The 26545-nt window shown below is 56.2% G+C and overlaps 9 protein-coding genes across 9 annotated transcripts; 4 read left to right on the top strand and 5 right to left on the bottom strand.

Annotated features, from left to right (window-relative positions):
• Positions 1-62: 62 nt before the first annotated feature.
• Positions 63-8089, bottom strand: CH63R_13251 (Polyketide synthase; the record flags this gene model as incomplete). Its single annotated transcript, XM_018308225.1, has 8 exons — positions 63-3076; positions 3132-3228; positions 3298-5981; positions 6048-6540; positions 6587-6699; positions 6761-6884; positions 6946-7465; positions 7524-8089. 8 exons carry the CDS (start codon positions 8087-8089, stop codon positions 63-65), a joined length of 7611 nt encoding a protein of 2536 aa, XP_018152642.1.
• A 353-nt stretch (positions 8090-8442) lies between these two features.
• CH63R_13252 (Thioesterase) lies at positions 8443-9660 on the top strand (the record flags this gene model as incomplete). Its single annotated transcript, XM_018308226.1, has 4 exons — positions 8443-8881; positions 8944-9069; positions 9121-9260; positions 9322-9660. 4 exons carry the CDS (start codon positions 8443-8445, stop codon positions 9658-9660), a joined length of 1044 nt encoding a protein of 347 aa, XP_018152643.1.
• A 358-nt stretch (positions 9661-10018) lies between these two features.
• On the bottom strand, positions 10019-10708 carry CH63R_13253 (uncharacterized protein; the record flags this gene model as incomplete). The annotated part of the gene is made up of 1 exon (XM_018308227.1): positions 10019-10708. One exon carries the CDS (start codon positions 10706-10708, stop codon positions 10019-10021), a length of 690 nt encoding a protein of 229 aa, XP_018152644.1.
• A 562-nt stretch (positions 10709-11270) lies between these two features.
• On the top strand, positions 11271-12132 carry CH63R_13254 (Thioesterase; the record flags this gene model as incomplete). Its single annotated transcript, XM_018308228.1, has 2 exons — positions 11271-11532; positions 11588-12132. The coding sequence occupies 2 exons, from the start codon at positions 11271-11273 to the stop codon at positions 12130-12132; spliced, it is 807 nt and encodes a 268-aa protein (XP_018152645.1).
• Positions 12133-12424: 292 nt separating this feature from the next.
• Positions 12425-13525, bottom strand: CH63R_13255 (Thioesterase; the record flags this gene model as incomplete). The annotated part of the gene is made up of 5 exons (XM_018308229.1): positions 12425-12603; positions 12669-12783; positions 12838-12974; positions 13031-13159; positions 13216-13525. 5 exons carry the CDS (start codon positions 13523-13525, stop codon positions 12425-12427), a joined length of 870 nt encoding a protein of 289 aa, XP_018152646.1.
• Positions 13526-14071: 546 nt separating this feature from the next.
• Positions 14072-15995, top strand: CH63R_13256 (Major facilitator superfamily transporter; the record flags this gene model as incomplete). Its single annotated transcript, XM_018308230.1, has 5 exons — positions 14072-14182; positions 14257-14446; positions 14515-14647; positions 14715-15692; positions 15755-15995. 5 exons carry the CDS (start codon positions 14072-14074, stop codon positions 15993-15995), a joined length of 1653 nt encoding a protein of 550 aa, XP_018152647.1.
• Positions 15996-16408: 413 nt separating this feature from the next.
• CH63R_13257 (Polyketide synthase) lies at positions 16409-17626 on the bottom strand (the record flags this gene model as incomplete). The annotated part of the gene is made up of 1 exon (XM_018308231.1): positions 16409-17626. One exon carries the CDS (start codon positions 17624-17626, stop codon positions 16409-16411), a length of 1218 nt encoding a protein of 405 aa, XP_018152648.1.
• Positions 17627-18193: 567 nt separating this feature from the next.
• Positions 18194-19735, bottom strand: CH63R_13258 (TOXD protein; the record flags this gene model as incomplete). The annotated part of the gene is made up of 3 exons (XM_018308232.1): positions 18194-18850; positions 18911-19040; positions 19125-19735. The coding sequence occupies 3 exons, from the start codon at positions 19733-19735 to the stop codon at positions 18194-18196; spliced, it is 1398 nt and encodes a 465-aa protein (XP_018152649.1).
• Positions 19736-20016: 281 nt separating this feature from the next.
• On the top strand, positions 20017-26296 carry CH63R_13259 (Polyketide synthase; the record flags this gene model as incomplete). Its single annotated transcript, XM_018308233.1, has 6 exons — positions 20017-20564; positions 20655-21168; positions 21248-21371; positions 21447-21559; positions 21628-25543; positions 25608-26296. 6 exons carry the CDS (start codon positions 20017-20019, stop codon positions 26294-26296), a joined length of 5904 nt encoding a protein of 1967 aa, XP_018152650.1.
• Between the last annotated feature and the right edge of the window lie 249 nt (positions 26297-26545).

Below are 26545 nucleotides of genomic sequence, written 5' to 3' on the forward strand. Positions count from 1 at the left end.
ACTATGCTATAGTTGTATTCATTCCACAAAAAACTCACACAGTCACCCTCGCTTACTCCTACTTATATGTTAGCAGCTAAATCCATCTTTTTCTTCAGCTGCTTGGCGGCGAGATGGCCAAGTTGATCAAAGCTTTGTGCGCTCGTCAACTGCAACACACTGATATCGCCCCCGAGACTGTGTTTCCACCAGTTGCGGATCTCGATGGTCATCAAAGAGTCAACCCCGAGGGCAGACGGAGACACAGACGTATCGACCCCAGTCTCGTCGACTTCCTTCATGAGGAAGCCGCAAACCCTAAGCGCAATCTCCTGCGCAAGGTACGCGATGGAGGATGGTGTGTCAACCTCCTCGGGTTTGCTCTGTAGCCGGGCGAGGAACTCCGACAGCCCGGACGCTCCAGACTGCTTTCCGTCCCGGGTTGGGGTGTCCGAATCTTCAGGGTAGAGGACCATGCGAGGGTCTTGCTTCCACACAACTCGATTATTGACATCATCCAAGGGAATAGAACACTCAAGGCCGATCAGCACTTGGCCACCGAACCCCAGCCCCGCAATGGCAGACTCTAGGCCCGCATCACCACTCAGAGATTGAGCCATCGCAAGCTGAAGTCCCCGGAGCATGTTACTTTCAGACAGCAGCTTTGATCCTGCCTTCTTCATAGCGTCTTCGACCTCACGTGTGCGGCTGACGTAGCCCACATCCTCAACACCGCCGAGATCCAGAACCGAGCACGGGAGACCGTGTCTGCGGCGGTACTGTACAAAGGCATCGAGGAATGTGTTGGCTGCAGCATAGTTCGCTTGGCCTGGATATCCGTGAATACCCGACGTGCTGCCGAAGAGAACGAAGAAGTCCAAGTCTGACGGCAGAACACGGTGGAGGTTCCACGTCCCGCGGATCTTTGGAGAAGTTGCCGTTTCCCACTGTGACAGCGTGAGGTTGGGTAGTGCTGCATCTGAGAGAACCATTGCCAAGTTCATCACCCCTCTGATTCGCTTCCACAAGGGTAGTCTGGAAGCAGCGGCATGAAGCTCTGTCTCGTTCGTGATGTCGCAGGAAACGGCCTCGACCTCACACCCTCGGCCCCGCAGCTCTGCTAGAAGGTCTTGATCGACGGCGCTGTTTCCCGCTGATCTTGAGAGAAAGATGAAGCTTCGGGCACCATGGCAAGCCATCCATCGTGCGATGGACGCACCGAGACCCCCCATGCCACCTACGAGTAGGTACGTTGCCTCGTTGCAAAACGCCGGAGCAGGGAGCTGGCGAGGGACAACATCAAGAGTTTCTACTGCCGCTTTTTGCATGTCGATGACAACCTTGCCAACATGGGTGCCCTTGTAGATGTGTCTGAATGCATCTTCAGCCTCTCGGCACGAGAACATTCTGGAGGGCCGCACAGGTGTGATATGGCCTTGCTTGTAAAGTTGGATGCACCGCTGAAGCAGGCGGGCAATGATGCCGGGGTCCTGTGCTGCCAAATTTGCCATCTCGACACCGATGAAGGAGCGGTTTCCATCAAAAGCTTCCATTGCGAGTCTTCCGCCGGCGAGCGTATCCCTCTTCCCGAGCTCGATAAAGGTGCCATGCGGGGCAACACATTCCCACGATGCGTGAAGCAGTTCGCCGGCCAAGGAGTTCAAGACGACGTCGACTCCACGACCGCCAGTCGCTGTTTTGATACCCTCAACAAAGCGAGAGTCGCGTGAGGAAAAGATGTGTTCTCGAGGAATGTTCCACGTCTTCGAAATGAAGTCGACCTTTTCCTCGCTTCCAACGGTGGCGTAGACGGTCGCGCCGATCCATCGAGCCACTTGCATGGCCGCAATGCCGACGCCGCCGGCCGCACTATGTACAAGAAGAGTCTGGCCGGCCTGGAGACCAGCCTTGTCCAAGAGTGCCCGCAAGACAGTGACGAAAACACACGGCATGGTCGCTGCGTCGGCGAAGCCGAGTTCATCGGGGATGCGGACGCACAGCTGTGCTGGGGCTTGAATGTCGGTAGAGAAGCACGCGGCCTGGGGTGCGAAGACCATGACCCTGTCGCCGATGCGGAGGTTGGTGACGAGGGACCCTGTCGCGGTCACAACACCGCTGGCTTCGCAGCCGAGACCTTTGGGGGATGAAGGATCGATGAGTCCCATCGCTGTGACTACGTCCTTGAAGTTGAGGCCTGCGGCGTGGACCTTGATCTGCACTTGGTCCGAGGGGATCTGGTCCGAGAGACGGCGGGGTATCCAGCAGAGGCTTTGCAATGCCCCGGTCCTAGAGATGTGCAGCATCTTAGATGGTGATGGTGAAGTTGTATCTTGCAGAGCACGGGAGATGGGCAACCACTTGCAACGAGGAACAAAGATGCGTCCTGAGGAGTAGGAGAATTCTGCGTCCTCGTCGTGTGTTAATTTCGACGAACCATGCCGGAGAAGTGTCTTTTGCAACACGCGAGACACAGCGGTTAGAGCATCTGTCCCGTCCCCGTCCACCTCCAACGTGCTGAACGGGAAGCCCATCTCGATGCGGCATGTCCTAGCCACACCGAGCACTGGTGCAAAAGTTGGATTCTGCGGGTCAACCTGACAGGGCCGGGTGAGCCAGAGTAGCCCAAGGTTGTTCGACTGAAGTTTCTGCAGCAGGCGCTTGAAGTCGTCCAGCTTGCCCTGTGTCATGTCGTGGAAGTAGCCGTCTCCACGGCAGAGGTCGACCGCCGAGACAACCGGGGCACATGGCTGGATGTTTCCGGCAGAGAGCGTGGTGCAAGTGACGGAGTGCCCTTGTTTCTGCAGGTGGTTGCGCAGGTCCACGACGACTGGATGCGACTCCTCTTCACACAGAATCGTGATCTCTCCCGACAGAGAAGGCATCTTGGAAGTGGAATGCGCAGGGCGAGCGACGATAGTTGCGTTCAGTCTGTGCTGCTGCTCGGCATCGTAGAAGACATCAGGCTTCTCGAAGCCCGCAAGAGCAAGTCGCTCTTCCCATCGGTCCGGCGAGATGTAAGGCTCATCGATGCGGCTGTCAGACTCTCCGAGCCACCAGCCGGACAGATACCCCATTATGAAGTTGATCCATTTTGTGTCTAATTATTAAGGTCAGCATCACATTGTGTGAGATACCGGTGGGGAGTCTCCTACCGCAGCAAAGTTCGTGCATCAGCAGTCTTCCCTCTGGTTTCAACAGCGTCCTGACATGCTGTAATGTCTTGGTCAAGTCTGGCGTGGCGTGGAGAACCTATGTTGCGTCAATATTCTCAACAGAATTCCCAACCTGAAGTGACCATTGGGACGGGTAGGCACCTACATTACTTGCAACAATGAGGTCGTATTGCTCTCCCCCAAACCCCTGATCTGCCGGGTCGTGGCTGATGTCGAGCACACGATAATCCAAGAACCCCTCAGGGATCGTCTCGAATCTGGCCTTGGCTGCAGGAAAGAAGCCGGACGAGACGTCGGTGAAGACGTATTTCCCAAGCGCTTTGCCGTCGTCGAAACACTCCGTCAGGCACTTCAGGATGCGTGCAGTTAGGCCTCCTGTCCCGGCGCCGATTTCGAGAATCCTGAGATGTCGGCCTCGCTTGTGCGACAAAAGCTGAAGCAGGGGCTTGTAAGTGAAGAGGGTGTTCATCCAATCGTATAGCTCATGGAGGGCGTTGTCCTGAAGGAACAATTCCAGAGGTCCAATATCCGAGGAGAAGAGGGACTGCGCGTGGGTGTAGCAGCGGCTGATGAGAGTAGCCACAGCCGAAGCTGGTGTTTTTTCAAGCTGCAGACTAATATCTCTGATCTTGTTATGGATTTCCACTGTAGTCAGAGCGGGCCAAGCTCTGCTTGACCTGACGATGTGACTCTCCAGCCACTGGTAGTGCTTCCTGAGGTGTGGTTGTGTCTGCTCGGACAACACGCCAGCTACGCCAACTTCTCGCAGGGTAGCTAGACCGCAGAGTATGAAGAGATCTTCAAGAAGACCGTGGAACTTAGAAAAGTCATCGGGGGAGGTTGGTTGTATCAGGTCTGTCGATGCCGCCAAGTCAACATCGGGCTTCCAGACCAAGTGTGTCACCTTGGAAGTGTCCGGACTGTGTTTGGTAGAGTCGACGATGTCGATAGGTGAGAACTGAAGACCCTTCATGTGAACCAACGGCTGGCCGGTTGGATTCCCGGGCACAAATCCGATGGATTCTCCCTGACAATAGCCATCTCTACCAGTTTTCAATGTCTGAATTAGACAGCCCCTAGTTTCCGTCTTGGCATTGATGGTGATTTCTTCGACATAGGTAGGCAGATAAAGTTTGTCGAGCTGGCGAGGTTCCCCGGAGCTATTTGCTACCACGAGCGATTGGAAGACGTGGTCGATGGTAGTTGGATGTATTGCGTAGGACTGGGCGGCAGACCCGCCGACTCTGCAGTCTGATATCTCGACCTCTACTGCCGGAGAAGTAACACTTGAACGAACCATCTGCATACACTGGAACAGAGGGCCGTAGTTGTATCCCACTCTGGACATTTGCTTGTACCATCGTGAAGGCTCGGTGACTCTCAAAAACGAGGCCTTGTGCAGGCCAGGTAGGTTTCTGACCTCCAGGTCGTTTCCGCCTTTTATGAGACATGTGCAGTGTGTCGTCCAAGTGTCCGCGGAGGAACAGCTCTGGACTGTGAGCTCCCACCACTCTGACACATCGTTGTGCGTCAACCGCTGTCGTCGAAACGACGTGAGAAGTTCGACCGCCTTCCCAGGTGAGATTACCAACGCATTCATGATACGCATCTCGCGTATCGTGAAGCCGGTGTGCTCGGTCAGTTGTCGAACAGCCTCTCCCGCCATGGCTACGTAGCCAGCTGCGGGAAAAACGATATCTGAACCGACTTGGTGATCTTTGATCCAGGGGACTTTGTCGAGCGAGAGACAACACCGCCAACTTGGTTCCGCATTGCCCGTTTCCAATGCACGGTGTCCGAGAAGCTCATGGGGTGGATACTCGGGGAACTGCCAGAGATTTGTGATCCGAGAATCAGGCCAATACGTCTTGCTCAGGTTCCATGGATACCGCGGCAGGTCCGTCAAGGGGCGGACGCCGTCCATGACGGGAAAGTCGACGGCGGCACCACGGCAATGGAGCTCGCCGACAGCCGCGAGGAAAGAAGCGGCGCTGTTCAAGCCGCGTTTCTGTGCGGCGACGTAGGGTGGGGAGATTGAGTTCTCGGAGCAGATCTGCTTCAGAGGGCCGGCGAGTGCCGAGTGCGGACCGACTTCCAGAAGCAAAGACGTCGAAGAGGTTTGCAGGAGCCTCGTCACGGCCTGGCGAAACAATACTGGGGACTCCAAGTTGCGTTGCCAATACTCGGGGCCAAAGTCTGCACCGCGCAGAGGTGTGTGGGGTGAGACGCTTGAGTAGAATGAGATTTTCGGTGACTTGGGATTCAGATGTGATTTCAGTAGAGCTTGGTACTCTGCACCGATGGATTTCATATGATCTACCAAAGAGGGAATGTTAGAAAACACGTGTTGGATCATCATAAGACAACTTTGGTACTCACGAGAATGATAAGCCTTGTCGACTTTCAGGATTCGGACCAAAGCGTCTGGCTTGGCAGCATGGATATCCTCGCAAACCGCCCTGAGTACGTCCAAATCTCCTGAAAGGGTCACGCTGGAGTTGCTGTTCTCGCAGGCGATGACGACTCCGGTCGTCAGGAAACGGGTTACCTGGTCTCTGCCGAGTCCGACTGCGGCCATTGCTCCACGTTTCTCCAGCTTCTTGGCCATGTAGCCACGATAGTAGGCGACGATGATGGCTTCCTTGATCGTCAGAGTCCCAGCGGCATATGCTGCCGCGATCTCGCCACTGGAATGTCCGACTACCGCTTTTGGACTGACACCATATCTAGCGAGATGTCGAACGAGAGCAACCTGGAGCGCAGTACACACTGGCTGTGCGAACTCGGCCTCCCCAAGACGAGAGCCTGCGTCAGCTCTCATAAGCTCGCCTGTGAAACCCATCAGTCAGTTTTCTTACGCTCCAAACCAAAGGACCATTAGTACAGCTGACTTACGGCTGATCTCCCAAGCTGGTTGATGTTCCCTCGGGAGGCACTTCAACGCTGCATCCATCTCCCGAATGTCCTGCAGGAACTCCTTGCTCGCCTTCATCAGATGGGAACCCATCCGAGCCCACTGCGCGCCTTGACCGGTGAAGACGAATGTGATATCTTTGCTTTCCGATTTCGGTCGGAAAGTGGGCGCTGGAGGGAATTCCGGAGCCATGTTGCCAGACTCGCCGGCGACGACGGCAAACGTTCGGTAGGCGAGATGTGACCGCCGATGGGTAAGAGTGTGAGCCAAAGCCTCAAGCTTGAGCGGGTTAGCTTGGATGATGTTTTGATAGCCGCGAACCGCCTTCTTCAAGGATTCCTCGTTGGAAGCGGAGAACAGCAACAGGGTTGCCGATTCCCTCCGCAGCGGAGGCGAGGGCGGCGGCGTATCGACATTTCCAGGCCCTCGGACTGCCGTAGGATACGCCACAGATGCAGAAGAGTCGATGATGATCTACTTTAGTAAGCAAGGATATCTTGGGAAAGAATCAAGTACGTACGTGGACATTTGTGCCGCCTATTCCGAAGCTGTTGACCCCTATCCGTTCTGCCCGATCTTCGGGCCAAGGTAGGGGCTCTGTTGGCACTTTCAAGCCAGATGTATCAAACAGGACTGTGGTTTCAACGATGAGCTCCCTCAGTTCGACTGGACTATGCCGCCGTGGACGACTTACTGCTAATACTGGGATTCTCAAACTTGATATTGGGTATGATTGTCCGAGTCTCGAGAGACAGGACCGCCTTTACTATGCTCGTAATGGCTGAGGCGGCCTCTGAATGGCCCAGATTGGGTTTCACCTGGTTGACAGTTAAGATGGAAATGCTGACAAAGTCAATGGGGTTCAAAGAAAGACCATACCGAGCCGATCAGCATTCCTTTCTCCCCAAACACGGTCCCGACAGTGCATGCCTCGATCGTATCACCCACGGCAGTTCCCGTCCCGTGGCACTCGACCATGGCAGTCTGCCACATGTCGCTCTCGGGGATCCCGGCCTGGCGATAGGCGTCGCGAATCAGCTGCTGCTGGGCCTGCGCGCTCGGAGTCGTCAGGCCGAGCGTCTTGCCGTCCGAGTTGGTCGCGGACCCGCGGATCACGGCCCGGATCGGGTTGCCGTCGCGGATCGCGCAGTGAAGCCTCTTGACGAAGAGGCAGTTGACGGCCTCTGCGCGCGCATACCCGTTGGCGCCGGCGTCGAACGTCTTGCACGACGCGTCGGGCGACAACACGCTCTGCTCGGCCATGAGCTTGGTGAAGCCCGGCGAGAGCATCAGGTTTGAGCCCGCGACCACGGCCGAGTCGCATTCTCCTGCACGGATTGCTTGACAGGCGAGATGAACTGCGAGACCGGCAGCCGAGCAAGCTGTGCGGACGGTCATGCTGCATCATGGTCAACATGTGTAAAAGGGTTGGGAGACGTTGTATCACTAATACGTACCTTGGTCCTCTCAGATCGAATGCATGGGATATCCGGTTTGCCTGGACAAAGTCCATGTAGCCAGTAAGACGATACATGCCATCGTCTTGCGTGTCGACAGCGTGCATCTCCCGCCAGTCGTCGCCAAAGCTTCCCACATAGCATCCTATCCTCTGGCCCTGCCAATCCGTCTCCGCGGCGCTCTCCAGAGCCTCCCAGACAACCTGCAGAAGAAGCCGTTGCTGCGGGTCGAGTTTTGACAGCTCCTTCGGATTCATGGAAAACATTGACGGATCGAACTTTGTCACATCGTCGTGCGTCAACCAGTAGCCTTCCTCAGTTGGCAAGGGCCGCGTTGTCCCGCTCTCCGTGAAATGGTGCGTTTGCGAGCTGTACCGGGGCTTGTCCGGTTTGGAACGTGCATCTTTACGGTTAACGAGAAAGTTGTACAGTGAGGTCGGTGTGTCGATGCCGCCTGGTAGCCGCAGGCCTATCCCGCAGATTGCTATCGGCTCAGGTACTGACATTTTGTTGTTGAGGAGGGAGATGTGGTTTAGGACTGCAGAAGGAGTGTTCGAACCTGTCATCAACAGCGGTTACAGGTGATCTCTTCAAGACTATGGTCGCGCTTGATGTGGAGGTTGCAGGACGAGGGTACACACATGTCTTCGTCCGAGTTCATTGGGAGACTGTACGAATATCTACCAAATCATACATATCAGTAACCAGATTCTCACCAGTTTGTGGCCCCCCTGCTACAGCACGTAGACACATCAAAAGTGACCTCGGACCGTGGCAAGTGGTGGAAGGGGACTCGGACCGGCTTTGCACAGGGTGGTCGAGAGGCTGACTCGCCACTGTCTTGGTACGGAATTGCATTCGCAAACCGCCACAATTCACCCAAGTTTAGTGTAGTCTAGCCTGCTACCATGATTTACACATGGGAACATTAGTCCAGGAAATACCACGACGGTTCGATTACTTCTACACGATTAAACGCGGTGCTGGGCTGACACTTGCTACGCCCGACAGACTTAAGAGAACTGCTAGAGTGGACACTTACACATACTACGTTCGAACGAGAGCCATGGAAAAGCTAAAGACAGCATTATGGCCACCATCTCGAGATTACAGTACTGTGCGTACAAGCCAATCTGATGATGACGAACCACAAGACGTCGTGGAAGAGCGGTTGCGTGGAGACCTGGCCATCTTGGAGAGCAACGTATGGTGCCTGCGCATGAGTCTGCTCATCACCGTCTCGGCCCTCTTGCTCGTCACTACTTTCGCCGTCTTCAGTCGTGTTTGCTGTGTCAGATCGTCCCTCGCTTGCGGGAAGGGCCACATAGGAAGCGATCCAAATGGTTTCGTACCGCCTAGTGAGTGATCCCCGTCCCCCATCGATGTTTAGGAAACCACGCGTCTGATGCCGTCGACCTAGATATCGGCGAGCCTCCAAGATGGACACTGTTCGACAGCACATCACCTTACTACATTCCCGAAGACACGTTCGATGATCTTGACAAGACCAAGATGATGGCCAAGAAGTTGAAGAGCCTGCACAACTGTAAGTGGCCTGAAGTGCCCATCGGGAATAGCTCCTGAAGTCGTCCAACAGCCTCGAACGTCCTTTTGAATGGCAAGTTCGCCGACTGGAAGAAGCCAGACGGCACCGTCGCAAAGCTGCCTGCGTATTACTCAACCGTGTCCAACCGACAGACATACATCATTCGCTCATTTCACCAGATGCATTGCCTCGTAAGCCGAGACCTCTGTTCTCTGTGTTCATAAAGCAGCAAACGCGCTGACACGAAGCCAGATATCCATCACCGAAGAGTATGGCCACAGAGTACACAACGTCGCGTCGCAATGGGCCCCTCAGCACGTCGCGCACTGCCTGAACGCGATCCGCGAGGCAATCATGTGTCTGGCCGACGCCACGCCCATGACCTACGTCAACGGCTTCGCCGTCGGACATGTCACGGATGACCAGCAGTTCATGTGCCGAGACTGGTCTGCGCTGCGGAAATGGGCCAACGATCCGGTGAGAGGGATACGGTACAAGAACCTCGCGCCCGAGGGTGCCAAGCACGACCAATACACTGAGATCATCCCCTTTCCAGAGCTCTCCGAGTTGGAGAAGGTCGGCCTCGCCTGATGTGCTGGTATCTGGGCTATAAACTGACGATGGGCTGGGTTATGTTTCACGTAGTAGCTTTCACTAGGCTAGATGTCATCACAAGCGAACATATTTCACTGAGTCTTTACTTCCTTGATGCATTACCCGATGCGTCATCTAGTTCATTATTGATCCGATAAGACAAGTTTGCAGATGCTGATGTTGAAAAAGTAATAAGTTTGTGATGCGGAGGGTAGAGACTCTGACTTGGAATGGCTTTTCTACTAGGTTGTCACAAACTACACCCGTTTTTCAACATACAAACATCGGTACTTCCATCTCTTTAAACCGTTCCAAGTCTCTATACACCGATATCCGTCAAAGAACAACCAACCCCTTATCCAATCAAACAGTCTACTTCATGGGGCTCGTTGTAGACTCGCGTGATGTTTGGCAAGTCAATCTCCCAAGACTGAGGGATCCCGTTGTACAAGATGCAGTGCTCGACGTGTTTGGGATCTCTGCAAAGGGAGTCGAGGACACGGGGGTTGAAGTGGGAGGCGTACGTGATCCTGTCCCACACGTAGCTGCAATGCATGTGGTGAACCGTGCCGTCCGTGAATATCTCCCCGTGCTCTCCTTTGGCCGCCACGTCGAAGGGGACCTCGTTGATCCGCTCTCGCTCGTACCAGAACGTCGTGTTCCGCCACTTCATGTAGCCGAGGTACCGTTCGTGCATGTCCTCGTTGAAGCATCGCGGGTGCATCCACGTCGAGAGGACAAAGTCGTACACGCAGCCGCGGGCTTTGGACACCTTCCAGTCCGGGGAGCATTTCCCTAGGGAAACCGGCTCGGGAGGGTACCCGGGCGTCATGTCGTGGGTCGCTCTTCCGAGGTAGAATATCACGACAGCGGCCGGAATGAGCGCCATCTTCGCAATCGTTGACCATATCCGGCCGTGACGCGCTTTGCGTTTTGACAACACTTCCACCGTGTAGTTGGCAGAATCGGTCTCGTCATGATAGCTGCTGCGCTGTGAGATGGGATCCGTTCGGGGATCCTCTGTAAGCAGCACTTCTTTTTCCATGCTGCCGTTTTGGTGGGGAGGGGATTGTGTCGCGAATAGACACGACAGAATGACTGTCCTAGTGAGAGGCGGCCGTAACTGCGCTGTGATGCTGCGTGGCGAAGCTCAAAAAGTGATATTGACGACGATAGCTACAGAACCGGAACAAGCTCGACTTGTCACAGGGGAGCAAGGATCAGCAAGACACAATCAGATAAACTATACTTCTGTAGCACGAATCCTTCTCCGGGGATAATCGCCCCACTCAACCCAAGGTGAGTCGTGTTTCGGACCGCAGAAAGTCGATCGACTCCTGGTCCTCGGATGATCCTAGAACAACTTCCGCACCGACTGGTCCCTCGGCTGTGAGGATGTCATTGGCCGACTGGGCCATTTGGTTCACGACAGGCAAGCCGTTCGTTCACTTGTCTGCGTGGCCGACGAAGATCGTGACTTTCACACCGAACTACCGTGTCTTGCCCTCCCTCTGAACGGACACACACCTACAGCTTGAGCGTAATAACCTCTGTCTGGATCCATATCCTTTGCGGAGTATAACGACCCAAAGGCCAAACACCAAGCCATGCCTACCGCCAACCCGGTCCTGATCCAAGACATCCCCCGCTCCCGCAATGAACCGCCGCCAGTGTTCTTGATCCACGATGCCAGTGGTCTTCTCACCAGCTACTTCAAAGTCGGCACGCTGGGGCGTAAGGTGTACGGGATATGGGATCCCAAGTTTGACGCCGACGGCATTGGCGGCTGGCAGAGCGTCAAAGACATCGCCGAAGCATACATCCGCCTCATCAAACGGGTCATGCTAAGAGGCGAGATCGTGCTAGGAGGTCAGTGTGCAGTTAAAACCCCATCTTCGTCTGCCCTTGGCTAACGGTTGTCCAGGCTGGTCGTTTGGAGGCGTCCTCTCAGTCCAGATCGCACACATGCTGGCAACATCCGGTCGAGGCCTACGTGTGTCTCGAATCATCCTCATCGACTCGGTATACCCTCGCTGCCCTCGACCGGAGGCCCAGAAAGAACCGGCAAAGCTTCATCACGCCCCGGCTCTGCCCGGCATCAACCAAGAGACAAGGGACAAGCTCATGACCGCCCTCATGCGCGCCACCTGCCTCTCGGATCAATGGGATCCGCCCGCGTGGTCGATGCCTCGCGCCGGGGTCCTTGGAACGGCGCGGTCGCGGGACGTCGACCCCAATCCGCCACATGTCGTGTTGATCAGGGCTAAGAGCATGGTGCCGATGGCTGAGCCTGGCGAGAAGTGTCCCCTGGACAGGACTAGGTTTCTGCCGCAACTGGGCTGGGAAGACATGCTGGAAGGCTTTGTGGAGCAGGTCATTGAGACTTCCGGGAACCATTACAGCGTCTTTGACCATGAACATGTCAGTTTTGACGGAACTTATTCCTTGGAGAACTTCATCCGTCGCTAACATGGCTATAGATCGATACCATCACAGCACATATCAGAAAAAGCCTGGACATGCCCTTAGACTAGCACCGACGTAAAATGCTGCAGATTTATAATAGAATATTCTACTTGAGGTCTTTGCTCCGGGAAAAAAAACTTTCATGCTACGTGATGGAGCGCCTTGAACGTTCTAGCGTGAGAATGGAGTGATGCAATACAATGAAATGTTCCCACCAGCTAAACACCCGCATGCCATGTAATATTCTTCGGAAGTGAAAACTTCCCTTGCAGCTATGCCTAGAATTTGGGGGGTTTTACAGTATCTCTACATATGAATCCTTTTCGTCTTCGGGCGCGATATTCACCCATCGAGCGCTTCTGACCGGATCATGGGCCCATTCCCTCAACGCGAAGAAGTCTCGACAGTGGCTCTGCTGATCGTCCGTAGTATGTCCAACTCCCATACCATTGATGTAGGAAATTGGGGTCGCGTCTGGTAGTTGTGAAATATCCCATGTTAGCGAGCACAAACTTTGGCGGAAAGGCGCGTTCTCCTACCTGCAAGGCATGTTATCGCGGACCTCACTGTGTTCAGACAGTGAATCACATGGCCCGTTTCCCATTTCGACGTCTTGTTGTTTACTCTGTAGCCAATGTCCTCGAATATGATTGACTGTGTTCTGGTTAATCCCCTGGGCAGTCTACATGCTGCGGCTAGCCCACTTACTATGCAGTGCATCTGGTGGAATGCCCTGATGCTGTAGAGCTCGGAGCCCTTACGGGTTACGTAGGCAGGGAGAGGCTTTCGCTCATTGTTGAAGTCCATGTACGTTGTGTATTTTCCGTTGATATGTACGTTGGAGGCTGTAAATTCTGTCAGACCCCGATAAGTGTTTGTTTTGGGTTGAGCCTGCGCATACCATTGTGTAACATCTTGAAGTCCTTCGCCGCTGCTCGCACATTGTCGAGATTTTCAAAAGCATCTGGCTTGAAATAGTGAGGGTCCGTCTCGTCATCGTACTTCATCCACTTGACCGGCTGGCCGATGTCTGCGAGGCAACGACTTGTCAGCTTGATCGTATGGCGGTACGTAATCATAACCTACCCGGAGGCACGAATCCGCTAGGGTCTACTCCTAGTGGCACATCTCCGGCCGGCGGCATGTATCGCTGGAAGTGTAGCACGACGACATAACCGACCAGCAAAGCGAGGAGACCGGCCTCGATCCACGCTATCCTTCGGACCCTGCGAAGCCGCTGTTCCCAAGCAACACGGTCCAGATTCCACTCGTCCGGAAACGTAGGCGAGCTGTCCTGCTCGTCCTTGAGGCCCAACTCCACGCTTCTGATACTCTCGAGATCGTCGTCGCGGTCGAGGTCGAAATCGCTCTCGTCAAGGACGTTGTACTTCACCATCTTGTTCTGATCATCCGCAAACCTCACAGACTTCCCCATCCCACCTGGCAATGGATCCTCATATGCTAGCGCTGTCGACTCTGCGGGACCGAGATGGTTGGGCGATGACGCTTGCCATTGACTGATCCGAGAGGTGCCCTCGCTGACGACGACGGTAGGCTCCCAGAATCCCCGAAAATCCAACGGCAGCGCCCTCTTCCTCGACAGAAGCGGACCGAAAGCCAAATGAAGCTTTGGCTGCGAGGTTTCAGTGTCTGGGCAGATCGCTGCGGACCGAAGGTTAAACGATTCCCCACCCCCAATCGACTTGAGTCAGTTGAGGAACGTTCGCTTTCCCACTCGCGTGATCCGGATGTGGAAGCACACGCACAGCTTGTTCATCTGGAATCGGGCTTCTTCCTGTGGGAGGACAGACATTCGGTGTCTACAGACTGCAGCTACGCTTTTCGAATCCAATTTGGTTATACCAGTAAGAGGTGATCTGAACCAAACCAAAAGAGAGAGGAAAAGAGAGAGAGAGAGAGAAAAAGAACCCCTTCTTCAGGAATGGAGGCAGACGAGGAAAAGATCACTTGGCGGTCGCTGCCCAGAAAGGACCAACTGGCAATCTTGTGTTTCTTACGGTTTGCTGAGCCCGTGGTCAGCATATCACTACTCGTCGGTTGGCCCTCTTTCGCAGATTACCTGCAGCATACTCGTGGGTACATTCGTCGCTGATAGAAACTTCACAGACCTATCTATACTATCAGTTGCAGTCCTTGGACCCCAGCTTGGAATCGGGGGCGATCGTCAAGCAGGTAGCCTACTTGCAAACCAGTTTTATGCTTTCGCAATGCTTTTCCTCAATGTTCCTAGGCAGACTGGCCGATTCTCCAAAGGGAGGGAGGAAACTCGTCCTTTTGATGGGGCTGGCAGGGTCGTGTGAGTTACACCCTCCCAGCGATCCAAGAGTCCAAGTTTCTGTGTTACTGACTGGAAATGGGCTGCAGTTGTTGGTTGTGTGGCGTTTGGCTTCATCACCAATTTCAAGCAAGCCCTGGCATTGCGTATCCTCGAGGGGTTCGTCAACGGCAACGTGGCGACGGTGCGAACCATGGTGTCGGAAGTAGTTGTCGAGAAGCGGTAGGCCTAATCGACTTGCTCGGTCCCGGAGACAAACACCTATATATCAGTACTAACGATTGAACAGATTTCAACCTCATGCTTTCTTGCTGCTTCCAATCTCCTTCAATGTGGCTGCCATGGCTAGTCCTTTGATGGCTGGTCAGCTGGCAGATCTCCCAGGTAAATACCCGGACAAGTTTGGAAACAACGCCTTCTTGAAGGCGTGGCCGTACGCGCCCCCGGCGCTGGTAAGCGGCTTCATCATGCTGCTCGCCTTCTTCGCGGTGTTTTTCTTCCTGGAAGAGGTCAGTCCGAGAGCCCGCCCGTCTGGGATGACTGACACAATAGAGCTGACGATGGCCGGACAGACTCTTGAGCCGCTGAAACACAGATTCGACCCGGGACTGGCTGTTACCAAGAAGGTCCGATCGGTGATATTCAGAGTTAGGACCTCGACTGACGATCCGATCTCTCCTGGCGACGCCACTGACGAAGAAATGTCCCGCATGCTTGACCAAGACCCGGAGTCGTCGGAAAGAGAGTCGGAAGAGCACATCGAGTCTTTCAAAACCGCCAAAGCACCAAAGGTTCTTCCGACGAGAAGGATCTTCACGAGAAACCTGTGCTACACCCTTTTGGCGTACGCGATACAGGAATACCACATCACCACGTACAACACCCTCTGGACGAGCTTCCTCAGCGACCCGGTCGACAATGAAAACCAAACAAAGCTGCCGTTCTTCTTCTCCGGAGGCGCGGGAATGAAGCCGGATCAGATAATGTGGTCGCTCTTCATGGTGGGAGTGCTGGGCCTTCCAACCCAGCTGCTCATATACCCCCGTGTCAACCGCCGTCTGGGGACGCTCAAGATGTGGCGCACTTTCATGCTGGGCATGCCCCTGCTATACCTTGTAGTGCCGTACATCGCCGCCATGCCTTCGTCTACGCCGCCGCCGGCCGGGAAGACTGGATTCCCGGTCTGGTTCCTCATCATCTCCGTTCAGATGATGATGGTCGGGACGTCAACCTTTGTTGTCCCGGCACAGCTGGTCTTGACAAACTTGTGAGTGGTTCCCGTGATATATGTTTTAGTCGAAAGACGTCTAACAAACCTGTCTTTGCTAGATCCTCGCCCCATCCCTCGGCTCTGGCCAGAACCCATAGCAGCGCTTTCTTGCTCTCGGGCCTGGTGCGGTCAGCCACGTCTGCCATTGCCGGAGTGCTGTACAGCTATGGCTCTACCCACAACATCACCGGGTTGGCTTGGTGGGTAGCCGGCGCGTTTGCTGTTCTTGGCTGTTGGAACAGTCGGATTGTGAAAGAAGGAAATGGCCACGAGATTTGGCTCACGGGTGATGTCGAATAAAGGGTCGGCGTCCTGTTTCTCGACGTTCGTTTTTGGCGATAGAGCCCGTTTTCCCCACACACACTCCTTCACAAGAATTCTGTTTTTCTAGACGAAACTAGCGAATCTTCTCTCTTTATAGAATCGATGATGAGATAGAACCAGATCACCAGAGGCTGACAGGAGAAGAGCTACTCATTGTCTGGTGCATCAGAACACAAATCAACACATCAACACCGTCATGAACCAAGCCACAACAACTTGAGACATTGTCCTCGCCAAACACTCGTTCGTACCAGATCCCGATGTGATCTTTCATGACTTTGACAACCAGCACGTTTAGACTTTAGTTTCCACGGACTTAGTTCGTCCTCCTTGAGAAATTGAATCAACTTAGCATCAGGCTACATACAATAGGATATTCGAACTCAACACTAGACTGTGGCCAGGAAAACTCTCTGTAACCCGGAGTCCCTCAACTGCCCACCAGTCCAGTCGATGTGACTAAACCCAGCCGCCTCGAACGCATCTTTCCACACGCTCGCATCCGCCGTCGCGTGCGTCCGCCCGTCGCCGAAAACCCACCATCCCTCAAACAGTCCAAAGACGAAATCGGCCCAGCACAGCCGTTCCTGCACCTCCATCACGAGAGCGAAGCCGCCGGGGCGGAGGAACTGTCGCACGTTGCGGAGCGACTTGACCATGTCGGGAGTCGCGTGGACCGCGTTGACGGCGATCACAACGTCCTGCGTTCCGGCGAGGTCGGCCGGCGGCGGCTTCTCGATGTCCTGCGTGCGGTATGTCATGAACGGATACTCCTGGAACTTGCGCGCCGCTTGGGAGATGAACCCGTGGGCTAGATCGGTGAAGGTGTACTCCACGGCGACGCCCGATCGAGCCAGCAGCGGTGCCAGCCACTTCGTCGTGCCTCCGGTTCCGGCGCCGAGCTCCAGTAGGTTGAGCTTGGAGCCGTGTGGCGGGACGGCGACGGCCTCGAGGAAGCGGCCCATGAAGTCTTCCATGAGCTTGTGGAATGCTTTGCTGGGATGCGCCGCTCCGTAGATCTCTTCGAGATACTCGCGGCCCTCGGGCGACCCGAAGATGGATCTGACGCCGTCGGTGCGGCCGGCGTAGATCTCCGCGAGGTTATTACCGGCGTGGGCGACCAGCTTGTTGAGGGCGGTGTATGTCGGATAGTCGTTCAGGACCTGCGCCAGCGTCTCTTTCGGGTCGACGGCACGGAGCGGCGTCTCCGTTCGGACGTAGTGCTCGTTCTCCTGGCGGACGAGGCCCGCTTCCACGAGCATCTCATAGCAGAAGTCGAGTTGCTTCTGCACGTTTGGGACGCATTTGATGGGCCGGAGCTTCTGGCCCGGTTTCGTCCGGCAGACGTCGCATCGCAGCTTTTGGAAGGCCTTGACGATGAGTTGCACGATGAGCGTCTTTTGCCGCGAATGGACGTTGTCGTAATAGCCAGCAAACCCGGCGTCCGTGACGATGCTGTCGGTGTTTTGTTTTGTCTCGCTGAATGCCGCGATGGATGCAGTCAAGATAGAGGGATACCGCGGCTCGTCGTGACTCGGGAGTCCGCACTCTGCGAGACCACCGGGGGTGTCTACAGGATGCGCCGGAGAGACTTTGGTGGCTGACATGTCGACGATGCGTTGGTAAAGACAAATCCCCAAGAGATTTCGAGCCAGAATTCCTACAATTGCTATGGTATGATGTCCTCCCCCCCCCCCTCCAGTGGCTCCTTTCGGTGCCTCGAAATCGAACGCCAAAGCAACCGAGTTGGCTTACACGCTTCCGGGCCGGGGCGGGTCCAATCGCCGAAAGAAGGGGGGGGAGGGGGTTAAGCTGACTCAGTCAGTCCGTTTCGTTGCGCCGGACCGCTCGGAATTGGGCGGCTTGCAATGACCATGGGTTTGTTTGGTGTTTCGTTCCCCGAGGGCGGGCCGGTATCATCGAGTCATGATACGTGATACCGGGTGGGGGGGGAAGACGGATGTGTGAGCGAGAGTCTACTTTGCTGTCAGAGCGTCCGATCGTCAGAGCTCCTAACCCTGTTTGTTTCTCTGAGGAAGCAGTGCATCGGCCGAGGAAGAGATCCTATCCTGGCAAACCGTCGCGGCAAAATGGCTGGATGAGGTTGGTTGAACGGAATCGTGGGCTGCCTTGACAGAACTCACAACGGCAGTTCTATTCATTTTCGCTAAGAATCAATTAATCGTGTAGACTAGTTTTCCAGCACTGACGTTCCCCTGCTTCAAGTACTTAATACCATGCAATACACCTTCTAGTCCATCGCCGCCCTCGTTGATAATCTGCCGGACTGGGCGGAATTTGTCTTCTTGCAGCAGCTTCTCGCTGACACCCCAGAACATCTTGCCAAACTCGTAGTCGTCGGGCCTCGGCTCAATGACCGTCTCCTTCTCAATGGTCTCTCCCAGGATGGTGTATCCCAGCGTGGTAGAGCAGTTGATCTTGGGGTTGATCTTCTTGACGATGGACGGGACCAGGTATAGTAAGCTGCTGTAGTGACCGCCTCGTATCGACATGGCTGCGGCACAGATTCGGGCAGACTGCGCGGTAGCGATGCAGTCCCAGGCATGACGCAGTCTTCCCTTGGTGAAAGCCTTGATCTGCTCGGCGCAGTCTTCCGCTCTGTAGTCCACGCAAAAGTCGGCGCCGAGCGACTTGACGTAATCAAAGTTCTTTGGCGAGCATGTCGCAACGACGGTGCAATTGGACAACTTGGCGAACTGGATGCCCATGATGCCTGATGCTGTGCTTCCGCCATAGATCAAGAGAGGGATCGGCTCCGGTGATGGGCTGGTGGGAAGCGGAAGCTCCAAGGCCTGGTAAAGTCCTTGTCCCTATTATCGACAGTGTAAGTAAGTAGAAGGCGTGCCTGTGACCGTAAGGATTCGACATACCACGGCCACGAGACCGGAAGTAATGGCTGCCGCCTCCGTGTCATCGACATGATCTGGGATCTTCATCTGGAGGGCGGCTTTTGCCACGGCGTATTCTGCAAAGGCGCCGTCCTCCTTCTGCCTCACGTTTCTATAGCTTGGGTGTCAGTAAATTGCGAAAAGATTACCGCTGTGGTGAGGTGGCCTGGCGACAACCTCCCCGAGGCCGACTCACGAGCCATTGATGATGCCGAAAACCCTATCCCCAGCTTTGAAATCTTTGTCGACGCCCGGGCCGACGTCGACGACAACACCGGCATATTCCAGTCCCGGACGAGTGCCGGTGGGATCCCCCACCCACATAAAGTCGACGTGCTTCCAGTCCGATGGATTGATGGCCACGGCCGCGATCTTGACGAGGATGTAGCCATCTCTCAGCTTTGGCAGCGCCGATGTGGTGATGGCTGCCTGACCGCGGCCTTGGATGATGACGGCTTTCATCTCGTCTGGAAGCTTGGACTCCATGACTGTAGTTAAGATTTGCGAAGCGGTACAGACCGAATTCGATGGCAAACGATGATAAAAAAAAAAAAGAGAAAAAAAAGTGCCAAAGTAAGTAAGGTAAACGGGTTGTTCGTTCATACCACAACAGCAACCCGAACAAGACAGAACGGGAGGAGAAACACCAAGTCCAGTCCCCTTATTCCCTGGAGGCCGCCTAGACGGGGGTACTATGATCGACAACCAATACGGAAGAAGACGTGTTTCGTTTCTCGGACCGTGCTGCATACCGAGTGTAGGGCTGCTGGGATGCTCGGCCGGGACTGAGCTGAGCTGTCTACCCATTCGGGATGACCTGCCCGCGTCCTGTGACCTGCTTCTCGGATCTGGCTGTCTCGCTTTCGCAATCGCCGTCTTGTCTGATTCCGGCAAGGAAACAGAAGCCCTTCTAGTCGGGGATTCGAATGTTCGTCTCTATCTCTTAAGTAGTGTTTGTTCATCCCACCGCATCCCACCGCATCCCACTGGAATCACACATCACCACCACTTCTCCTCTCCTTTTACCTCTTCCCCCGCAGAACTTTGACAGCTTTACACAGTCAATCTGCATCAAAAAGTCTATTAACATGTCCTTCAAGTCTGGCGGAGCCACGCCGTCGTCCGACATGGACACGTCGGACCCCATCGCCATCGTGGGCATGGCCGTGAGGCTGCCCGGCGGCGTGCGCAATACCGAGGACTTTTGGAACCTCATGATGGACAAGAGGAGCGGCCTCATCCCCATCCCCAAGGAGAGGTGGAACAGCGAGGGCTTCTACAGCCCCGTGGCGAAATGGGGCACCGTCCAGAACAAGGAGGCGTACATGTTCAGCCAGGCCGACAACGACCTCACCAAGTTCGACGCCTCCTACTTCACGTGCGGCGAGAAGGAGATTGAGCGCATGGATCCCATGCAGAGGCAGCTGTTGGAGATTGCGCGCGAGTGTCTCGACAACGCCGGCGAGACCAACTGGCGCGGCGAGGAAATCGGCTGCTACGTCGGCAACTTCTCGTCAGACTGGCAGGACGACTTGTCCATGGACCCCCACGCCTCTGGACTGTACAGAGGCTCGGGATATCTCGACTTCTTACAGCCCAACCGGGTCTCTTACGAGTACGGCTGGACAGGTCCGAGGTAAGAAGTCTTTCTTCTTTCCGCCCAATTTCCATCCATCTTCAAGATAGAACTTGTTATATTCGGTGCTGACCCCCTTTCTTCGTCAAGCATGCTCGTCAAGACCGGCTGCTCATCCTCTATGGTGGCCCTGCACTTGGCTGCCGAAGCCGTCCAGAACGGTGCTTGCAAGTCGGCCATGGCCTTGGGCTGCAACCTCATCACCTCAGTCATCACCTCCATCGTCTTCACAGAAACCGGCGTCCTGTCGCCAAGCGGCAAGTGCAAGACCTTTGACTTGCTAGCCGACGGTTACGGCCGCGGCGAGGCCGTCAACGCCGTGTACGTAAAGAGGCTGAGCGACGCCCTGAGAGACGGCAACCCGGTACGGGCCATCATCCGGGCGAGCGCCACCAACAACGACGGTCGCTCCAACGGCATCATGAGCCCCAACACGTACCTGCAGGAGGCGCTGATCAGGAAGACGTACGAGAAAGCCGGCGTCCCGTTCAACAAGACGGCCTTCTTCGAGTGTCACGGCACAGGGACGCCCACGGGCGATCCGCTAGAGGTGGCGGCCGTTGCGCGGATCTGGAAGGATAACGAGGGGGTCATGATTGGCGCTGTAAGTGATCGAATCTCCGGGGCTGTCTGTCTCTATGGAAGGTTTAAAAAACAAAAAACACTGACTGACCTTACTCAAGGTCAAACCAAACGTCGGCCACTCCGAAGGTGCTGCTGGCCTGACCAGCGTAATCAAAGCGGTCCTTGCTCTGGAAAACAGGGTGATCCCGCCCAACATTTACATGGATAACCCCAACCCGAGAAGTGAGTGTCCTACATCGCGTTACAAGAGACGATGAACAAACGTGCTATATGGACTTGGCTAATCGTCGATCAAAGTCCCATGGGAAGAAGCGAAGCTGTCCGTCCCGACGGAGCCGACGTCTTGGCCGGAAAACCGCGACGAGCGCATCAGTGTCAACTCGTTTGGTGTTGCCGGCTCCAACGCACATGTAAGTCTTTGTTTCATGTTTGTGATCTTTCATTTCAGATATGTCCAATGTTGACACATCCATTCCAGGTCATTCTCGAGTCGTTTGAGGGATGGCAGAAGCTCCAAGATGATGCCAGCTCCATCAGCTCCGACTCGGGCGTCAGCGTCCGGTCTCCGGGCCAGCGTCTGCTGCTGTTCTCCGCCAGCCACATGACTTCCCTCGAGAAGCAGGTGGAACAGCACAGAGAGTACCTCCGTAAGAAGAACACCGATGTGGACGATCTCGCCTACACGCTCGGCCATCACCGAGACCACCTGAGCTGCCGGGCCTACGCCATCGCCAACGAGGACGGCGTCTTCGACCCCAGCAGCTTCAAGAGGAAGCCCGCCGTCTCCCGCCGTCTCGTCCTGGCCTTCACCGGCCAGGGGGTCCACTGGGGCGGCATGGGCAAGCGTCTGATCGAGAGCAACGACGTCTTCCGGAGCACCATCTCCCGCCTCGACGTCTGGCTCCAGTCGCTGCCCGAGAGCCACAGGCCGTCCTGGACCCTGGAAAAGGAGCTCTCGCTCGACGATGCCTTCAGCAGGGTGGGCCAGCGCGGGTACTCTCACCCATGCGCCACGGCCGTCCAGATCGCGCTGGTCGATGTCCTCGCAAGCCTCGGCATCCGCCCCGATGCTGTGACCGGGCACTCTGGCGGAGAAGCTGCCGCCGCCTACGCCGCTGGCAGCATCTCCGCCGAGGCCGCCATGGCCGTTGCCTACTTCCGCGGCTGGCTCTTGGTCAACGGCACCGTTCCTCCGGGGACCATGGCTGCCGTCAGTCTCGGTCCCAGGGAGGTCGAGCCCTTCCTGATCCCCGGCGTGGTCGTGGGCTGCGAGAATAGTCAGTTGAGCACCACACTGTCGGGTGACCCCGTCTGCATCCAACACTGCATCGACCAGATCATGCGCCGCCATCCCGACGTCAAGGCCCGAGTCCTCAACCTGGAGACCTCGTTCCACTCTCCCTGGATCGAGCCCCTCGCCGGCCCGTACGAAGACCTGCTGAAGCCGCACCTCGCCGACGCCAAAGCCCCGACTGTCCCCCACTTCTCCAGCGTGACCGGCCTGGAGATGACGGGAGACGAGTTCGGGGCCAACTACTGGCGCCGCAACTTCGTCCAGCCCGTCTTGTTCAACACGGCGGTGCGGACCCTGGTGAAGAGCAACCCCAACAACCTCTTCATCGAGGTCGGCCCGCACCCGGCGTTGCAGCGGCCCGTCAACGAGATCTTGAGGAGCATCCCCGAGGCCGCGTGCGAGTACATCACAACCCTCCATCGGGCCGAGGACACCAACCTGTCGATGCTGCGGCTTGCCGGCGAGCTCTTTGTGCAAGGAGCCCCGGTGGATATGGCTTCTGTTATACCCAAGGGCAGAGTGCTGACCGATCTGCCCACGTACCCCTGGCTGCACGACGTCACGTACATGGACGAGCCTCGCAACCCTTCCCGCTACAAGCAGAGGAAACACACCAGGCACGTTCTCCTGGGCGCCAGGGTGCTCGAAGGCAACGACATCGAGCCCGCGTGGCGAAATATGCTCGATCTCAAGGAGGTCCCTTGGCTCATGGACCACATCGTGAACGGCCAGATCGTGTTCCCGGGTGCCGGCTACATGGCCATGGCCGGGGAGGCAATGCGCCAGGTTGCCAACGGCCAGGACTCGTACACCATCCGTGACATGTCCATCACCACCGGCATGACGGTTCCCAAGGAGAAGAAGATGGAGCTGTACACCCGCTTGATCCCCGAGGACAAACCCTCTCCCGAGGGGCAGTGGTATCACTTCAAGATCATGTCCTATGACGGCTACCACTGGGTCACCCACTGCTCCGGCTTCGTCCGCTCCGGCGCAGAGGCGGACAAGACCACCGTCACCAGCGCCCAGGCCGAGCAGGAGTTTGCTCGCGAGATCGAGGCCGAGGGCTGGTACAAGGCCGTCAAGGCCGTCGGCATCGACTGGCAGACCGCCTTCCAAGGGCTCGACCAGATCACCGCGAACCCGGTCAGACGCGAGGCCACGGCAACCGTCTACGACTTCGAGGATACGACGCACTACGCCGCCCATCCTACCCTGCTGGATCAGATGCTCCAGATCAACCTCGTGGCCCAGACGCACGGCCAGAAGAGACGTCTTGACAGCATTCTGCTGCCCACCTTCATCTCTCGCCTGGGTGTCCTCGGCAACCAGGATCTCTGCATGAGGGCATACGGCAGCATCAACGAAGCACCCGAGGGCATGACCGCGAATGCCGCCATCTTCACTGACGAGGGTCGCCCGACGGTGTACTTGGAAGGCCTCTCTTACTCCGAGCTGCCTGTCGCCAAGCGCGAAGAGGTCCTGCTCGGGTCCACGTTCGAGTGGAAGAAGGACATCACCATGGTCGACTCTGTATCTGAGATCGAGAGCAGCACATTGGATGCGTCCGAAGAGCTCCGCGATGCCATTAGACTTCTCGGCTTCAAGACGCCCGATGCAAAGGTCATCGAGATCGGCTCGGGAGAGACTGGTGTCACTCGCATTGCTCTCGAGGCCTTGCAACCGGCGCGCCACAAGCGGCTGTACAACAGCTACACCTATGTCTGCACGTCGGAGGAGCAGCTCGACGAAGCCACGGCCGCAGTCAATGCCCTGGAGAAGGAAGACGTGTCCATTATCGACCTGGAACAGCTCTCCCTCTGCCACATTCCCGACGTCGTCGTGCTGTCTCTCTCGACGCTCTTGTCGGACGATCGGTACCTGCAGGACGACTTGACAGAGTTGAAGAGCATGCAAACTGCCGGCAGCCGACTCATTGTACACAGCCAAGACGACTGTGTCATGGTCTCCAACGACAACGGCGACAAGGTGGCCAAGAGGCTGCAGTCTTTGGGTTACACTCTTCACTCCAAGACCAAGTCAGGACTCATTCTCGCCGAGCCAGCCAAGCGTGTAAGTCTGGAACAAGACAACACCAAAGTCACCATTCTTGCACACAGCACCCCTGGAGGCCGGACCGTTGCGGAAGAGGTCCAGTCGTACTTCCAGGCCAAGGGGTTCAAGACGCAAATCTCCTCCGCCCAGCTGGTTCCGTCCGACGGCTCCCTCGTCATCTCGCTGCTCGACCTCACAGACAACACAGTCTACGATCTCGAGCCCCAGACTTTCAGGCCTTTCATGGACAGCCTATGCAACCTACGCGGCTCCCTCATCTGGGTCATCCCCTCCGTCCACGGCGACTGCAAGGACGCCCGCCCCGCCATGATTCAAGGCACGGCCCGGACTGTTCGCATGGAGAACAAGGCGGACATCACCCTCGTCGAGGCGGATGATCTCCCCGCCACCCGCACGGGTCTTCCCGATGCGCTCTTCAAGATCTGCCAGAGCCTCCCGAACCGGCGCAAGGGCGGGGACCTCGACGCGGACTACGACTACGCCATCATGGACGGCAACGTCCACATCCCTCGCATGTACTGGTTTGGGTTCTCCGATCCGGACGTCAGCAAAGCGCTGCCCGCGGCCCGAGAGACGCCCATGTTCCGGGACGACGCCTCCTATCTCCTCGTGGGAGGGTTTGGCGGGCTCGGCCGCTCCGTGGCGACTTGGCTGCTCGAGCACGGCGCCCGCAACCTCGTGTTCCTATCGCGGTCCGCCAAGAACCCGGACAACGAGTCGTTCGTGAGGGAGCTGGAGAGCTATCCCGGCTGCGTCGTCACATCGGTGTCGGGAGACGTCGGCAACGCGGACGACGTGCTCGAAGCCATCAACAGCGCGCCGAAGCCGGTTGCGGGAGTCCTTCAGCTGTCGCTGGTCCTCAAGGACAACTCCACCGCCGAGATGACCTGGGAAGAATGGGACGGCGTGGTGAACCCCCGAGTCCGCGGCACGTGGAACGTTCACCAGGCTCTGCTGGACGCCCAGGTCCCACTCGACTTCTTCGTCATCTTCGGGTCCGGAGGAGGCCACACCGGATACTACGGTCAGTCCAATGTCTCTCTCCATGCTTACGTGTATTATCGTATCGTACTAACTTGTTCGTTCAGGCCAAGCCAATTACAGCGCGTCCAACACATACCTCGATGCCTTCGTAGAGTACCGCCACCACCTCGGTCTTCCCGCCTCGATCATAGACCTCGGCGTCGTCGGTGACGTCGGCTACCTCCTGGAGCGCGACGACCTCTACGAGAACTTCAAGAACGGCGGGTTCTTCTTCCTCAAGGAGCAAGACGTCCTCGACTCCGCCGCCATCGCGGTCGCCAACTCCTCCGGTGGCCCTTACAGCAGCTTCTGCCTGGGCGGCCTGTCGGAGAAGCCGCTCTCGGATCCCACGAACCGCGTCAACTGGAAACGGGACGTCCGCTTCGCCCAGTCCCACTACTTCCTCAAGTCGAAGACCGAGACGGTCGGGGAGGCAAAGGAGAGCGACGAGGCGGAGACCTTCATCTCGCTCGCCAGGTCGGATCCTGCAACCCTCAGGGATGGAGCGACTGTCATGGGCCTCGCGCGCTTCATCAGCGCGACGCTCAGCCATCTCATGCTCAGGCCGGTGGAGGACTTCCCCCTGACGGAGAGCTTGACCTCGATCGGCTTGGACTCCATCATCTCCATTGAGTTGGTCGACTGGATTCACCAGCAGTTCCATATCGGCCTCACTTCCATGGAGGTCACGCAGTGTACTTCCTTGATGCATCTCGCCGAGAAGATTACGGAGGAGTTGATTTCATCGGTGTAGACTTGGATTTGGTTGCAGACGGTCTTGGTCTTGTTTGGCGTTGGAGGTATGTTTTCTTATCTGGCTCGAGGAGTTCAGGTTCCCGTCTAGATGCTTTGCAGCTATAAGATCTATTTCCACAATGTCATATGTAGAAGCTACTTCTTCTGTTACTATTGACATTCCCGATTCATCGGAGAGGTTCATTGCATAGTCTCATTTTCTTGCACCGAGAATAAATATTGATGCTGGCTATTTCAACATGCTCGT

Source organism: Colletotrichum higginsianum, chromosome 9 (genome assembly GCF_001672515.1).
Source record: "Colletotrichum higginsianum IMI 349063 chromosome 9, whole genome shotgun sequence".
NCBI classification, from domain to species: Eukaryota; Fungi; Ascomycota; class Sordariomycetes; order Glomerellales; family Glomerellaceae; genus Colletotrichum; species Colletotrichum higginsianum.